We start from the raw sequence: 15808 nt of genomic DNA, 5'->3' as shown, positions 1-15808 counted from the left end.
CTCACTGTCAAAGCCACAGGGAACCTGTTGTGAAGAACATCACCACACAAATACTGTAAATCCCATTGGCTCCAGCGATGGAGCTTGGAGGGATGAGTGTGTGCTATGGGAAGTCAGAGTTTGGGAAAGATACTGGGAGCCAGGCTGCTGGTGTGCCAAAAGTCCCAGTACTGAAAGTTTTGCCTGAGTTTCTTGGGTGTAATGGCACATTTCCCAGTCATGATCCCTTTTTCCCATGGGCTACCAGAGTTTTGAGCCATGCCAGATATGTCAAATGCTCTCAGACCTACACACTGAAGTTTCTCAGAGATGAATTACCACGTGTAATTGCTGTGATGGATAACACAGCAATGTATTGAACAGGGCCCTGGAGTCATTCAGGACCTACATTTGCCCCTTTTGTTCAGATGGAAAATTAAATGATTCTTAAAATAATAAATGTGCACCCTGGAGAGAAATACTCAGCTGCTCCCTCAAGAGGTGCTGTGCTGTTGTGTTGAGCAAGGCATAACGAAGGTAATTGAAAAGTTATTACTTTGGGGGCAAATTTGTCTTGGCTTGTACTGCCTTGCAAATAGATTTAGTTGTGAAGCAACCCATGTACTGCAATGGGGGAACAGCTGTGCTTCAGGAAACCAGGCCACCAGATCTGGGGCCAGAGTCTGCTCCTCCTCCTTCTTTGCGCGATCTTGCTGCTTCTTGCTGGAACCAGCCTTTCTTCCTGTAATTTTGTCTTCCATGTAATTTTATCTTCTCTGTGGCTGTAGTCAAATGGTGACTGTGAGAATCTCTGTCTTTGGAGATATTAAAAACTCAGCATGACAAAACCAGAGCAACACAATCTTACTGTAAAGCTGGACCCTTTCTGCAGGGGGGAGGAGCAGAGACCTCCAGAGGTCCCATCCTGCCTCAGTTTTGCTGCTGCTCTGGTGCTGGTTTGAAAAGAAGAAGAGTTAAACCTTGCTAGTTCTGCAGAGGCAAGAAAGCTGTGGGAGATGCACTCTGCCTCACCAGAGAGTTGTGTCCCAGACTGAGGTACAGCTGATAAATACTTTGTTGGTTTTGCTGAACCTCTTGAAGGGTTTTTGTGTCCCTTAGATGAGGCAATGACAGTGACTTTGTCCCCTGCAGCTCAGAGAGGGGTGGGACAATGCACCTTCACCTACAAGAAGGTGCACTGATTCCTTGAGATGTTTTCAGTGATGGTGCAGGAGGGGTTGTGTGAGGACCTAGTGTGTAACTGGTCATCCCTGTCCTGCACACCCTGAAGAGAGAAAAGCTAGAGAAAAACAACAGGGAAAATTTGCTCCTCAGTGTCATCCTAGGACTTGGCTTGGCTGCAGGGAATTGGAAAGAAACATTTTGAAAACAGGTTTTCTGTTTATTGATTTGTTTGGTTTTTCCAGCTTCTTTTAAAAAATTAATTCAAGTGAAATTACCGTTTTCACATGTCGATTTTCTGTTTTTAAAAAAGCTCTCAAATAATTAGAGTACTCAAAGTAAATGGTCTGTTGTGCTTTATTACCTGATGTGTGCTATGACTCCATTAAAGCCCTGTTGCACTTCTGCCATTTTTCTGTATTTCAAAATGCTTTGAAGATGGAACTCAAATCATCAACATTAATTGCCAACCAAACAGAAATGAACCTTTTAAAAGGGAAATAATTTTATAGCTCTAATTTGATTAAGTAGCAAAGCGTGTTGTTTCCATTTTAAGTGGACAGTATAAACATAAGTAAAGTTAATATTTATTAATCTTAATGTGCATGCCAGGTAATTGCAGGCCCACCACAGCAGTGAGGGCTGTGTGACTCTTGCTCTCTCGCTGTCTGTTTGCACACCCTTTGGGTAAACAGGAAGGAGAGGAAGGTTTGGTGCTAATGAGATGAAATTCTCTTTCCAAAGGGCTCCCGATTTTAATCGTGTGCTGAGGACCAGGGATGTAGGTAGGTAATCGTGTTTGGTGACCATGGGCAGAATCCAGGAGTGGGTGAGCAGCTCTGGGAGAAGCTGTGAGTTGCACATGCAGAGGCACACATCTACTCTCCTGCATGGTAGTCGTTTCCCACACAGAAATCCTTCTGTACCTCCAAAATTGTTTCTGTAATGTTGTTTTTTTAATTGTCCCTTTTCTTGCAGTCTTGAAGTAAATCCAGCTGAGGTGTGGAGCATCCTAACACTGTGAGCAGGACCAGCACTGCGCTGTCACCAGCAGGAGTTGTGGGACATTGCTGGGAGCTGAGTCTTGAGCTCAGGAACTTTTGGGTTGGATTCTGGCCTGCTGTGACTCTCCCTTTGCTGAGGATGACACAGGGCCAGAGTGAAAGCAGGGTCAGGGCAGAGCTGCTCTTGCTGGCTGGCAGAGCAGGGCTTGCACACAGCAGAGCTTTAGCAGGGACTGGGGAATTGTCTCTCCTCGGCTGCGAGTTTGAATCCATCTCAGGACAGCCATGTCTGAAGGATTCTTGTCCAACAATTTTACCTGCCATGTGTCTGTAATTCTGCACCCTTCCACCAGTGCAGTGAGCTCCTCAGCACCTTGTCTGGTGGACACAGGGCTTTCTGTGGGAAAGGTGCATCACAGGGGAGTGGAGATCCACGTGTGGGAGAAAGGCCATGGCAGCTGCCCAGGCAGATCAGACCCATTGTGTTCCTAAGTCAGAACCATACCAGGGGCAGACAGCTTTCCTGTCTCTGACTTGCCTGTGCCTGAGTCAAGCCCACTGTAACCACTTGGGCTTCACATGGCAAGCTGAGTGTTGCCTTCATCCCACCATGGCTGTTTGAATCCCAAGCCTGGCTGGGACCTGCCAAGCCAGGCAAGATTGGCCCCACAGCCCTGCAGATGGGATCAGTTGGTATGAAACCTGTGGGCTCTGGGTCAGAACTGACTCAGATTAACATAAGCTATTTCCAAGACCATTTGTGCTGGGCAGGAGCAGATGTAGAAATTTTCCAACCTCCTCTCAAATTACTTGGTTGAGGAGAAAAGAACCCCAGAGCATCACAGGTCTAACATTTGATTTCCCCATCAAGCCTGCTCAGCATCTTGCAGGATTTGCCCTCCTGCATCCTGCCTTTTAATTGCTGACTGATTGTAATATAGGATTTTATTTTCCCTATAATGACTCTTGGGGCCCCCAGATGTTCTCCTCAAGTGTGGTTGCGTCAGCACTAGAGATTGAATGACTGATACCAGCAATTTTTACAGCTTGAAAGAAGAGAAATATGTGAAGGGGATTTAATTTAGCTCCAATATTGTGTCTTCATCTTCAAGACTCTACAAGAAAATGACACCAAAAGGTTATTTTACAATGAGAGGAGGGAGAATTAGCCCGAGAGAGGGAGAGATCACCAGGCTGGCTTTCTAATATCAGTTCATTACAGAGAACACATTTGTGCAGCCACTTCACTGCTGCTGTTAATTTAAACTGGGATGATTAAAAGCTGTAATTGCACCATTTTAAATAAATGTCCACTATCTGGATTATTATATTTTTAATTACTGTGTCTCTGTTGAATGTTTTTATCCCTCTGATTGATTTGTTTATACTGTATTTATTTATAATTCCTTGATCTCCCTGACCCTGCTACCTCCTGAGAACACAGTTTGATTGTGATTCCAGCAAATGGAAGAGGACTGAACCAGGAAAGAGCAAAAGGTACCAGGTCAGCTTTCCCTTATGAGATCTTCGTAGCTCTCCCTCTTTGTCTCGTGACCCAGGTGCTCTTCTGCTCTTTTTTCTTCCCCAGGGCTGTGGGGGAAGATGAACAGCCTGGAGGACTGTCTGGCTGGGCGGCAGGAGGGGGGGAAATTGAATTGTTATCCAGCACAGCTCAGCCTGTGGACCTGGCAAGAGCATCATGCTGTGTGTTAGGACCCTTTCCTTAACCATTGCTTCACAGGCAGGAACCTGCTGCTGTGGTGTAAGTTCCACAATAAGGACTTAGACCCATGGTACCCCATTGCATGTTGTTGTCTGCCAGGGGCAAGGAGCTGCAAGCAAGAATGGCTTGCAGAGATCATGATCTGAGTGCTCAGGGCACTCCTGAGAGCTGCTCTGGGGCTGAGCTCTGGGGCACCTGAGAGAACACTGCTGCTGAGAATATTTGAGAGGCTGCTTGCTCCTGTCGGACTCCAGGCATCTCTGCTGATGTGTTTATCTCCCGTCACAGGCAGTATCTGCAGGACAGGGACTGTCACTTCCCCTGACTCTGTTCTGCACCCACTACAGGAGGCTTCTGATGGCTGGCAAGGGCTCTAAGGCACTCTCATAGCATGAATGCACAGTTTGCCTGCCAGGCAAATATTGCAAATCTTCCAAACACTTCACTTTCCCCTGTTTCCTACAGTCTCTGGAACCCTTAAGGAATGGATCAGACCTTCAGCATAATAGAAAAGGAGCCTGCACGTGCCCCCTGGATACACATAGTGTGTGGCATCACCATATTAGTTCTGTCAGTTGTTTAATGGCTTTTCCTCGAGCAGTGAGCCAGATGCAGCACTGCAGCTGCTGTGTGGGGCAGGGAGAAGCCTGGTGAGAGCCCATGGCCAGGGAGGCTTTTGCAAAGGGAACATTCTTACTGGGCAAATTTCAGTGTGGACTGAGTCACAAGGCAGTGGATGGACAGACTTATCAGGTAACCATACTGGAATGGTGTTTGGGCATCTGTAGAGAGCATTTCCAGGAATGAATGCTCATGGGGCACTTGCTACTAGGAAAAAGGGAGCACAGCACTGGAGGAAGCCTCCTGGAACAGCACATCCAGTTGCCTGACCTGAGAGTTCAACACGGATATGAATTTGTTCTTACAGGGCCACATGCAGGGCAGCCAATTATGCTGCATGTAAGTGACACAGCTCCACTCCAGGTATGTCCTTTAGCACAAAAACAGGGGGTGTCACAAGGACAGAGCAGCAAGGAACAAAAGAACAGAACCTCTGCAGCCATCAGCCATGTCCTCATTGTGAATCCTCCAGCTACACAGCCAGAAAATTGGGCAGAAACCACATATGAGCACCAAAGCATGATTTCATGAGTACTTGAGCAGCCCCTGGGCAGGTACAGCACTGGATGAATGGGATAGGTGAGAGGGTGGCCATGATTTTGTAGCAGCATTAGAGAGAATTACAGTCTGCAGCAAACCAGTCATTTTGGTCATTCAGGAAGGGTAATTACACTTTGAGATCTCTGGGAGGTAATTTTCTTGTTGGCTGGTAATCAGCCTGTGTGTTCCTTTTTTCTTATTTTAATTAAAAATATTGGTTTGCCATGTTCACCAGGCACCTAGCTCGCTCTGCCCGAGCACAAATGCTTAATAGCATTTTGTAATTGACTGAATTGTCTATTAGTAAAAAAGCCATGTAATTTAGTGAGCATCATTGAAGTGCTTACTGTTATACCTGACACAAAGCTAAGGACTCCCACCTAAAGAACTTAGAGACAAGAGGGATGTTAAAGACAAATTAGGGCGATTTTACATGAGAATAGCAGTTTACTCGGAAAAGTGGAGCTGATGGATGGGCAGGGTGAGGCATTGGCATTCTGCAGTCGTCCATAGCAGCTCTGCTCTCTCAAACCCTTTCGGTCTGACAAGTGAAAGTGGGTTTGAAAGTCAATGTATTGATTTTACCTAAGAGAAACACGCAACTTTTACAAATCGCTTTCTCCTATCAGCTTCCTCTTGCAACCTTTGTCTCTGGCAGGGTCCCTGGGCAGCTGGAGGTCAGTGTTCAGGAAGGCAGAGATGCTGTTTGGATGCCCTGATCTCTCCCTCATCTGGGGACCAGCGCACGGTTGGTCTGATACTTTGCTAACTATGAATATTAGAATGCTGGAAGATGCCATGGCAGGGCTCCTGTGAAGGCTGTCCAAAAAGGGTCAGCACACAGCTGGCTCTCTGCTCTGGCCAGATTCGTGTGTTCTGTGCTCAGTTTTCACCCGAGGTATCAATGTCACCCACCTTCCTGTTTTTAAAGGGCAAAAAGAGATAACTCACATGGTTATTCATGCTGGAATTTATTCTTTATTGGTTTGTGGTTCTCACCATCTGCCTGCTGATGTGTGTGTGGAGGAGACCTGGATAATTCTGAGGTCCCAGTGCTTTTCCTGCTAGTGTTCTTCCTGCCCCCAGGGAGAACCATGATATTGGCATCCTTTGAGGGGACCTGACTTGCAGGGAACCTCTTGTGGGCTGTTCAGCTTGCAGGGCTGTGCTGCTTCTGCAGGGTAATGGCTGTTGCTGCAGTCTTCCAGGTGGCAGGATGGCATCAACTCCTTCCCTTTCATGGACCCTCCTGTGATCTCTGTGGATCTAAGAAGAGATGTTCCCACCCCAGGGTATTCCCCAAGGGAGGAGAAGGAAGAAACTTCTCTGGTGTCCTGTTCCGTCTGGATGATGGCCAGGCTTTGCTTCACACAGCTCTGCAAGAACAGGGAGAGGTTTTCGATTAAAAACTCCAACTTCCCCAGGCCACTTTTTCTTACATTCATATATATAAACTCCTCCAGACCTTTGAACTCTATTTGGAGAAAATTCTTTGCGCTTTGCAATCCTGTGAGCTGCCTTGGGCACCTCCCCTCCTGCTCCTACAGCTGTTTCATTGCCCTGTGCTTGGCAGTAGGACTGTCTGTCTTTTGGAGGGAAGCTTCCACCTCAGAGCCAGCTGCATCCCAAGTCAGGGTGAGGTGGTCCAGCGTCCTCACTTTTGCACAAGTTATGCAACAGTTTCCAGGGTCTGCAGTGGGAGTTTGTTCATGTGCTGCCTCAGTGTTTCCTTTGGAAAATCTTCCTGAGTGTGTGGGCATGCAGCAGGATTGCATCCAGGTTACTGCCGATGGTACCTGGCAGAAGCCACCTGATCTTTCACAGCCACTTGGCCATCAGCTCAGAAAACTTATCTGGCTTGCTCTCAGCAATCAGGCTGCCTTGGAGCACAAAAGGTCAGCATGTGGTCAGATTTTTCCAGCACCCCCTTCATGAGGACATTAATGGCTGTGTTAGTTTCTGATTTTCCCCTACGTCTCCATTCAGGAATTCTAGCACTAAGGTAAAGAGGTTGTTCATTCCATCCTTAAGCATTTCCAGTAAGGCCTCCTGAGCCAGTTTCTTCTCCTGGAAGACAGAGTTACAGGATGACACAATTACTTCACTGAATGATTTGTTCCTTCCCTCATTTCTTATCTTCTTCCTGCCGCTGGTTGATAAACTTGATTGATTGAAAGCTGGCTACAAGGAACTCATTAATGTGCCCAGACATGGCTTCTACTTTGTTCCTCTGTCTCAGGATCTCCTCAGTTTTTTTCTTTGCCTTGTTGCTGGTGTCAGTATCACCACTGCTAATGTGACAAATAAGGGAATTGATGGTGGAGGTGACGTTATGACATGTGTCATCACTGTCTGAGGAGATAAGCAGGGTTTGGAATTCAGGGTTCATATCTAACTGGATTATATCTTTCAGTCTAAAGAGATTGTGTTTTCTGCAGAGCAGCCTGCTCACTTGCTTTCTTGCAAGTGGAGGCAATGTCTGGGGAGCCATATCCACAACTGAAATTTCCTCCTTGAGAGCAGGTGGGCCCTGGCTGCAAGGGTGCATCTCTGAATGCTGACAAGAGACTTCACATCTTGTGTTTGAACCATGCTGAGGTTTCTCATTGAAACACATTGTTGAAGAAACTCTTGACCTGCCAGGTTCCTGTTTTGCAATATGACCCAGCATCCTCATGTGTTCTTCAGGAAGATCCCCAGCTGTTTTGAACAGCCTAATTCCTTCCTCTGCCCCTGCCACTGCTGCTTAGACTGTGACGTTTCAGAAGATCTGAGTGAATAAGGAGAGGATGAAAAACAAAAAATGCCAAGGGAAGAAGATTTACATGGAAGCAGTTTCTTGAAATTTGCCATTAGGACAAAACCCACTGCATTTTACCCTAGGTAGAACACTTAAGTTATTATCACGTTATTTAACTTAATTCTGGCAAATTAAAAGCTGGCAGCTGTGGCATGAGAAATGCCCTTTAGAAATGAGAAGCAGCCACTTAGTTTGGGGGAAAAAATCCTTGTCAGTGCAACAGTACTGCCTGCATGTTGACACAGCTCTGCCCCTCAAAAGTGCTGCTCCATGGAAAGGACCTCTGACTGCAGCCCATCTCCCTGTGGTTGTAGCCAGAGGTGGAACAGCTTCTGGCTCAGAGGACCCCCATCCTCAGCATGTGGGCGCACACAGCCCTTGAGCGGGGCTCTTTGAGCTCTTTGGCTCTCTCTGCTGGCTGCAGAGCCCCCCAGTCCTGGGCTTGGGCACTGTCCCCCCAAGGGCACCCTCTGGGGAGCACGCTGCTGTGGGGGCCACGCACAGAGGGTGAGGAATATCGTGTTTGAGCCCCTGGGAAGAATCACAAACCCTGCCAGGCACAAGCAGTAAAGCAGGAAAAAAGAGCTGCCAGAAAAGAATTACAAAAGAGCTTTGCAAATGTGACAGCCGATTTCCAGAGGGATCCTTTTCCTTCCTCAGTCATGAGCAAGAGGAGAGGTTTTCCTTGAAGGCAGAGTACAGAGCTCTGTGTAAGGGAGCAAATGATCTACCTGGGGCAGAGCAGCACCGGGCTGATTGCTGGGCTGGGAGGGAATCCCTGACTTTGGCTCTGTGCCTGGGACATCTCCTAACAGGGGCTGTGGGATGAGTATGGAGGGCCTGGAGCATCTCTGAGCTCTCCTCCTGGGAATGCTTTTCCAGGGCTGGAGGCCAGAAGCGTTTCATCCTTCTGCACCACAGAGCACAGCAGGCTGCTGCCTGCAAGAGCCAGCTGCGAGGGAGGGGGAGGCAAGCAGGGGAGAGCATCAGGAGGGATGCTCTGTTGTTGTATGTGAGACCAAGTCACTCTCTCTCTTCTCCAGCAGCCAGTCTAGGTGATAAACAAAGCCTGGGTCTGCATTATTTCATGTTTTTTCAGGGAATATCTTTGGAGAAAATACTAGGGACCTTTATTAAATTTATTTATTTATTAAATTAATTTTGCTAATTGAATGACCAGGTGTGTTTCTTTATCAGATGATGCTGGAAGTAATGATTCATGGAACAAACTGGCATTTTTACTATATATATATGAAGAAAACTGAACTTGTGGGGTTTTTTTTGTTACTTTGTTAATTTTTTTCTTGTATTCTACAAGTTGTTTATGGGCTTAGTTTTCTAAGACTGGGATACAAAAAGTTTTTTGAGATACTCAATATCTGGCCAAGCAGCTATTCTCAGAAGTGTAATTGGGTTTTGAGAAAAAAATCTCAAATAACTCACTAATAAAATAAAGACAAAGGTGAAGAAAAAAGGAATAAAAGTGTTTTTTATTGCATTATTCTGGTGATAAGCTGACAGAGTCAGAAGGTATTCAGTGAGCAAGGAGCACAGTCTGTTCCTTTATCATAATAACTTTTATTGCCTAGGTATATTTTCTCTTACCCTGCTCAATAACCATCCTGCTGCTTTGCTTGCTGAGAATTAGGACTCTGTTGTAGCAGTGACTGCTTCTCTCCAAGCAGCTGGTGCTCACCCACGTGCGGGCTTGGGGCAGATCTGGTGCTCCTCAGAGATGCTGGGAGCTGGGTGGGATGAAAGGGAGATTTCCTGTGGTGCAAGCAGAGGTCTGGGAATCAGAGATGCTCCCAGTAGCTGCAATCAGCTGGTGCAATTCTTGTGAGGAGCCCCAGAGGCTGAGTAAAGGCAAAGGTACCACAGAGCATCTTATGGGCTCTTCTGGGGGGAGGGAACTTGTGTCCATGGGTCCAGGTTCTTGGTCTTTTCTGCAGAGCCAAAAGGAGTTAGATGGTGCCAGAGTGGACTCAGGATAGGAAATCTGGATAGGAAATCTGGGTCCCACAGGTACTTCGTCCTAGAACAGCTAGGATCACTTCAAGCTATTTGTCCCCAACAAGCCTTCTGGACCAAAGAAGACTTCTCTTTTTGACCAGTTAGAACTGCACCTAAAAAATAATCTTGGCCTGCTTGCTAGATCAAGAGACACCCCCTGGCATCATTGGAGACTTTGCCTTTGGGGATGGCTAAGAAGCTCCTCACTGACTTCCCATAGGTCATGTGTGTTTCCAGGCCTTATACAATTTTTCTGGTTTTCATTAAGGGCAACTGTTCAGGCAGCAGTTTCAAGGCTGTTTATGTTGTTCCTTGAAGACATTTCTCTGCATTGCCTCAGATGAATCACCTGCTGATGAAGGTACCTGCTGGAGAGGCATCACTCGTGTCTGCCCATGGCACCAAGTGCAAGAGGGGAGATGAATCAGCTGAGTGTGGATCACCACAGCCCCTCACCTCCCCCAGACCCTTGCTGAGGCTGTCCCTCCATGGAGCCTCCTCTCTGACCTGCAGAGAATGTGGCTTGAGAACCTCTCCCAGAGACTGCTCTGCTCTTGGGCAGCTCTGGCCTGTGTGCTGTACCTGTGTGTCCATCCAGACTCAGCCTTGCCCAGCAGGAGTGTTCCCAGCTTGGAGCACTGTGCCATGGCTCTGTGTCTAGGGATTAAATATACTTATTTAGTCTCTTTAGCCCCGAACTCCCACATGTCAAAGGGGAAAAGAAATCTTTCTTTTTCTTTCTAGTCTTTTTAGCTTGGCATGGCAGAGCATCGTGTTTGTACAGCTCCCAGTGCCTGGGATTGCAGGCACTGCCACAGTTTTTGTCTTTCTGTCTCTGAACTGGGGACATGTCTTCACCAGCAGATCTTCATTAAGCTTCCCAGAAGCTGCCATGGCATGTCATCAGCTGTATTGAAACAGGCTGGTGTAGCTTATTAATCACTGTCTTTAATTCCTGCTTGTGACTGGGGATCATCCTCATTGCTTTTTGGGATGAGTCTCACTCCAGCAATTGGCAGGATTAAACTCCCTTCAGAAGCATGGGTTGAGCATCATGAACGAGGGGAAAAGCCTCAGGCGAGTAGTGGTCTGTTTATATCCCATGAAAGATGGACTCTGTGCATAAGAATATTCAAGTCCCTGGCCCCTCCACCCCCCTCCTGTTCCTCTAGCTGCTCTCTTGAGGCTGTCTCAGCACTGAAAAATTAGTTTCTTCTTGAAAGCTAAGAGGAACCTCAGTCAACACAAGAGTCAACAGCCAGGGATGGGGAGGTGTCTGCTTTACTGAATCCCCTAAAATCTGCTCTGTTGATGCTACCCAGCAGTGAAGGAATCAGATGTGAGCTGGGACAATTACTGTCTCCTCACAGAGTCTGTCTCCACATTTTCAAGCAGGCTTCTATTCTTACCCTGCCTGCTTTTTGAGGCTGATTACTGATCTAAATTACTGGTGCTTCTCAAATATCTTTTTGGAAGCTTTTTCCTGCAGTGCAGCCGTGTCCATTCCAGAACAGTGAGTTAATCCTGCACCCTCCACAGCTGCACCAGCTGCAGAAATCCAGGGCTCCAAGGCTCTCTCCCTGTCCCCACAAAGTGCTGTGAGGACCACTGTGCCCTGCCCAGTCTGCACTGCACCCAGCTATGGTAAAGAGGGCAGAGCCCCTAACCCCAAGGTGCTGCATGTGGAGCAAGCATTTCCCCAGACCACCCCACAAAACCCATCCCACTCCCAAAGAAGGAGGAGAGAAGCTCCCAGGAGCTGGGGAGACACAGGATCGTGTCACAGCAAGGCTTCTCCAGCAGGTGCAGGATCCAGCTGGTCCAGCAGCAGTCCTTAGCCCTGCCTGCAGCACAGGCTAAGCCACGGCTGCCCTGCTCCAGGGAGGGAGGGCAGAATCCAGCCCTGCCCCTGGCCCCCTCAGAGAGGCTGATACCGGCAGCTCCCCTCCCTGGGCATGTCCCTGCTGCCTTTGCCTGCTGCCTTTGTTCATGGAGGAGCCCAGTGAGCTCTGTGGCAGGGCTGGGATTTCACACTTGGCAGCAACAAGGGATTCACCTTCCCCTCAGCTCGTATCCAACAGCCCCCTGCTTACAGGGAAAGGAGGCACAGACCAAGAATGAAAGCAATGGTCCATGAGCTATCAGGAATGATGCCCCACAGAGAGCTACGCTCAGCACAGACCAGAGCAACTTAACAAGCTGGGGAATCCACCTTCACTGGAGTCCTGCTGAGCCCTGTGCCCATGAATAACTCTGAAATCCCCCATTTTTCACCCTTCTTTCACATATGATGGCTACAAAATACTTATTTTTAATCCTGAATGATGAATTTCTCGTCAAAGTGGCACCTGTTCTCTGTGCAGGATGTTTGCTCTATGGCTCAAATTCACCTGTGAGTGTGTGGCACGAACCAGCATGGCCAGAAAGCTGAGGCTCTGCGAAAGCATGAAAAATTTGTCTTGCTTTGAGAAAATAATGTTTTTCTCACCATGCTATCTCCCACCCTGCTGAACCCTTCAATATTGCCTTTCAGGAAGATGATGTGGGTAGAAAAACTGCTGTGACCAGTTCATTAGATGGAGAGGGGCTGGTGTCATGGGATTAACATCTCAGCTTTACAGGGATGCGAAACCGCCCCCTGCACAGCAGAACAAAGGAGAACTTTCTGAAGGGATCCCAGGAACAGTGTTTGTCAGGAATGCTGCAAGGAGCAAAATATGCCAGGTAGGGAAATCTTTTAGTGCCTGTGGCTGAGGAGGGATGAGATGTGTGGTGTAAACTTGTACCATGAACTACTTTTACCATCCCCATCACTTGAAATACACAGCTGAGATTTTTACTGATCCCTGTGGTGATGGGTGTAAATCCTCCAGACCGACTTGAAGTACCAAGCACTGTGGATTTGATTCAGCCATGACTGCAGGGATTCAATATCTAAAATATCACTGTGGTTCTAGTTCTTTCAGTAAGACCACAGAAAAAATATCCCATTATGATACACTGTGTGTGTGTGCATATGTGCAGATGTGCACGGTGTTGGCTGCCCTGAGACAGGCAGCGTTCTGGAGATGAGCAGCCTGAGAGGTAACCTCAGTTTTCTCATTGACCACCGAGCCTCAGCATCACCGTTTGAAACATAAATTTTATTGCAACAGAGAATTAAAAATAGTACATTTGAAAGAGTTGCAGAGTGCATGTCATCAAAGAACTAGTCAGAAATCACAACTCAAGCAAATCATGTACAATTGGAACAGAAAGTTTTATTAAAACAAGTGGAAATCAAACTCAAATTTTCCTTGTTTAATTTCACCATAACTGTGGATTGTGTATTTACAGTCTTCGCCTCTTGTGGTGAAGGTTCTGCTCAGGGCAGGGCAGGGATGGATGGGGAGGAGAGGTGGGTTTCAAAAGCTAACAGGATGTGAAAGTTTTCCAGAAGAAGTTCTTGCAGCCTGCTTTGCGTTCCCGGGGTGCCAGAGCGGGATTTGAGTTAGCCGAGCGCTCCAGCTCCAGTCTCACTTCATCCTGCTCAGCCCCTCGGGACAAGTCCTCAGACTCCAGGGCTTCATTTTCTGTCTGACTTGGCTCTGAAAGCAGTTCTGCCAAAAAGTACTTGGCCAGTTCCTTGGGGACAAAAGACAGAAAGGGAGAAAGAGATAGAGAAACCACAATTACTCCTTGATTTCTGGGGGCTCACCACTCTGTTCCTCTAAGACTTCTCCGTGGCCAGATTAGAGACATTCAGGATGCAGGAGGAGAAGAGGAGCCCTGGCTTTCCAAAGAGCCCAGCCTGACAGCTGCTATGCAGCAGTTGTGTCTATAGCATCTACCTGGTGTGGGGAACAAGCTGCTGTCCTGTGCATGACAGGGAATGAACCTGTCTTTACCTTCTCTCCCACGGCTCCAGCACTTGGTGAGGATGCCACGAGCCTGCTGCTAAAGTGACATGGGAAAGGTCTTTGGGGAAGCTGGTAGGGGAGGTTGAATTGGTCGCCATCTCACTGGGACTTATTTTTCTCCTAGTCCCTCCAAGCCTCGGCTGTCACCCAGCATGGATAACACCATTGTTCTGTGCTCTAGGAAAGCTGCCTTCATTCTGCGACCCGGAGAAACCCTTGGGAGCTTCACCAGGAGCTCTGCCCTGTGCTCCAGCAGTACCTGCTCCTTACTGACCACCAGCACCCAGCTGGACTGTCTCACCTCCCAGCACCAGCTGCCCAACCCGTCGATGGCTCAGCCCCGGCGGGGAACGGGGGATCTGCGGGGGTCTGCAGCAAGGAACCGCGCGTCTGAAACAGGGACACTGGGGAGGTCTGGCGAGGAACGGGAGGGCTCTGCAGCGGGCTGTGACAGGGAGCGGAGGTTCTGCAGGGGGGAATCGGGGTTTCTGTAGAAGCGGGAGCCTGCAGCGCGGCCGTCGGGGCGCCCGGGGGTACCCGCGGTGCCCGTCCCGTCGCGGGGCTCGCTCTCACCTGCTTCCCGGCGGCGGCGGCCAGCGACTTCTGCAGGAACTGCCGGAGCCGCGGGTCCGACGGGGCGGCCGAGACGGTGCCGAGGGCCAGGGCGATGGAGAGCAGGGCCAGGGCGCACTGGAGGCGGCACGACAGCATCTCGCCGGTGGGTCGGGCGCGGGAGGCGGCGGCGGGAGGCGCTGGCGGCTCCGCTGCGGCTCGGCTCCGGCGTTGGGGATCTCCTCGCCGCCCGCCGCCTTTATAAACCCTTCTCCTGACGTCAAGGCGGGGGCGCCCCCCTCGCCCCACGCCGCCGGGGGTGGGTCTCTGGGACGGGGGGGGGGGGAACGGGAGCGGGGATGCTCCGCTCTGCCCGGCGCCGGCCAAGCCTCCGCGGCTCCCCCTGAGCTCCCCTGGCCGCCCCCAGTCCCCGTCCCCAGATCACCGCCCGTCCAGAGCTCCCGACCGTGCCCGTCCGCTCCCTCCTCTCCTCCTCAAGCCCACCGGAGCGGCGCTGGGGGGCCCCGCTGTCACCGCCCACCCGCGGCTCTGACCCAGCGCCGGAGGGTGAAGCCCCCCATCAGCCGCGCTGCCAAAGCCCCTCGCCCTGGAGCCGGGTCCCGCCCCGTCGGTGCGAAACGGCTCCAGAAGGAGCTGCAAAGGGTCCCCTGAAGGGCGATTGCCTCCGGCTCCTGCAGGGGGTGCGGGTGCTGAGGTGCCCTTGGGGGTCCTTTTGCCTCCCCTGCCCTTGTGGGTCTCTCGAACACCGGTCCGACCCCAGGCTCCCTCCCGCGGGCAGCTCCTGGGGCAGCGGGAGCCTCCGGGGACAGTGCCCGGCTCCTGCCGCGGCTCTGCCGCTCCGGGAGGCGATCACAAATGTGTGCCTGGGTCGGGGCGTGCTGGTCCCTGGCTCAGCCTGCGGGGACCCTTGTCTCTCATGGTCACTGGACATGCGGGTCCCTTGGCATGCACCTGTTCCACTGGGATGGTGGGACAGTCTTCCCCACTCCTCCAGCCTCTCCTGTGAGATGGCTGGTGCCCACAGCGGGAAAAGCTGCTTAAACCCTCCTGAAGGATCAGCCTCCTCAGCTGTCTCCCAGCTGGCAGAAGCAGAGCAGGATATGCTGGAAAGGGCCTCTGTTGTCAAAAAAGGAGCATCAGAATCTCTCCTATCTCAATTTCCAGCTGAGGAAAGTCAAATTCTTGAGGGGACAAGAATTCAAGTACTGCGAAAAAGTCTCCAGAAGCCTTCAAAATGACATTTTGTTTCACGATGAATTAATGTGCATCCCCTGCCCCACTTTCAACCCTGGTGGTGCTGTCTGTGTTTGTTGAAGCTGACCAGGGAGTGTGAAACGTGAAACAAAGTGTTCCTGCTCTGTAGCACAGTCCAACATGATGAATCGGTGCTGGTTGCTGGTTCCAGACCAGGCAGAACTTTGGGCTGCACTGCCACTGCCCTCCCTGGACGGTGCCTCCCTTCCTTTGTGCAGTG

At 49.8% G+C, this 15808-nt stretch overlaps 1 protein-coding gene across 1 annotated transcript; it reads right to left on the bottom strand.

Moving 5' to 3' along the window:
* Positions 1 to 12986: 12986 nt before the first annotated feature.
* SST (somatostatin) lies at positions 12987 to 14537 on the bottom strand. Its single transcript, XM_054282860.1, has 2 exons — positions 14335 to 14537; positions 12987 to 13486 (listed from the first exon to the last, which is right to left on the bottom strand). Exons 1-2 carry the CDS (start codon positions 14470 to 14472, stop codon positions 13274 to 13276), a joined length of 351 nt encoding a protein of 116 aa, XP_054138835.1. The 5' UTR covers positions 14473 to 14537; the 3' UTR covers positions 12987 to 13273.
* Positions 14538 to 15808: the final 1271 nt, after the last annotated feature.

The sequence above is a fragment of the Melozone crissalis genome, unplaced genomic scaffold (genome assembly GCF_028551555.1).
Source record: "Melozone crissalis strain CALT ecotype California unplaced genomic scaffold, PUWL_Pcris_2 ptg000034l_1, whole genome shotgun sequence".
Lineage (NCBI taxonomy): Eukaryota > Metazoa > Chordata > Aves > Passeriformes > Passerellidae > Melozone > Melozone crissalis.
The sequence above is the reverse complement of the archived record's forward strand: the minus strand, read 5'-3'. Positions and strand labels throughout refer to the sequence as shown.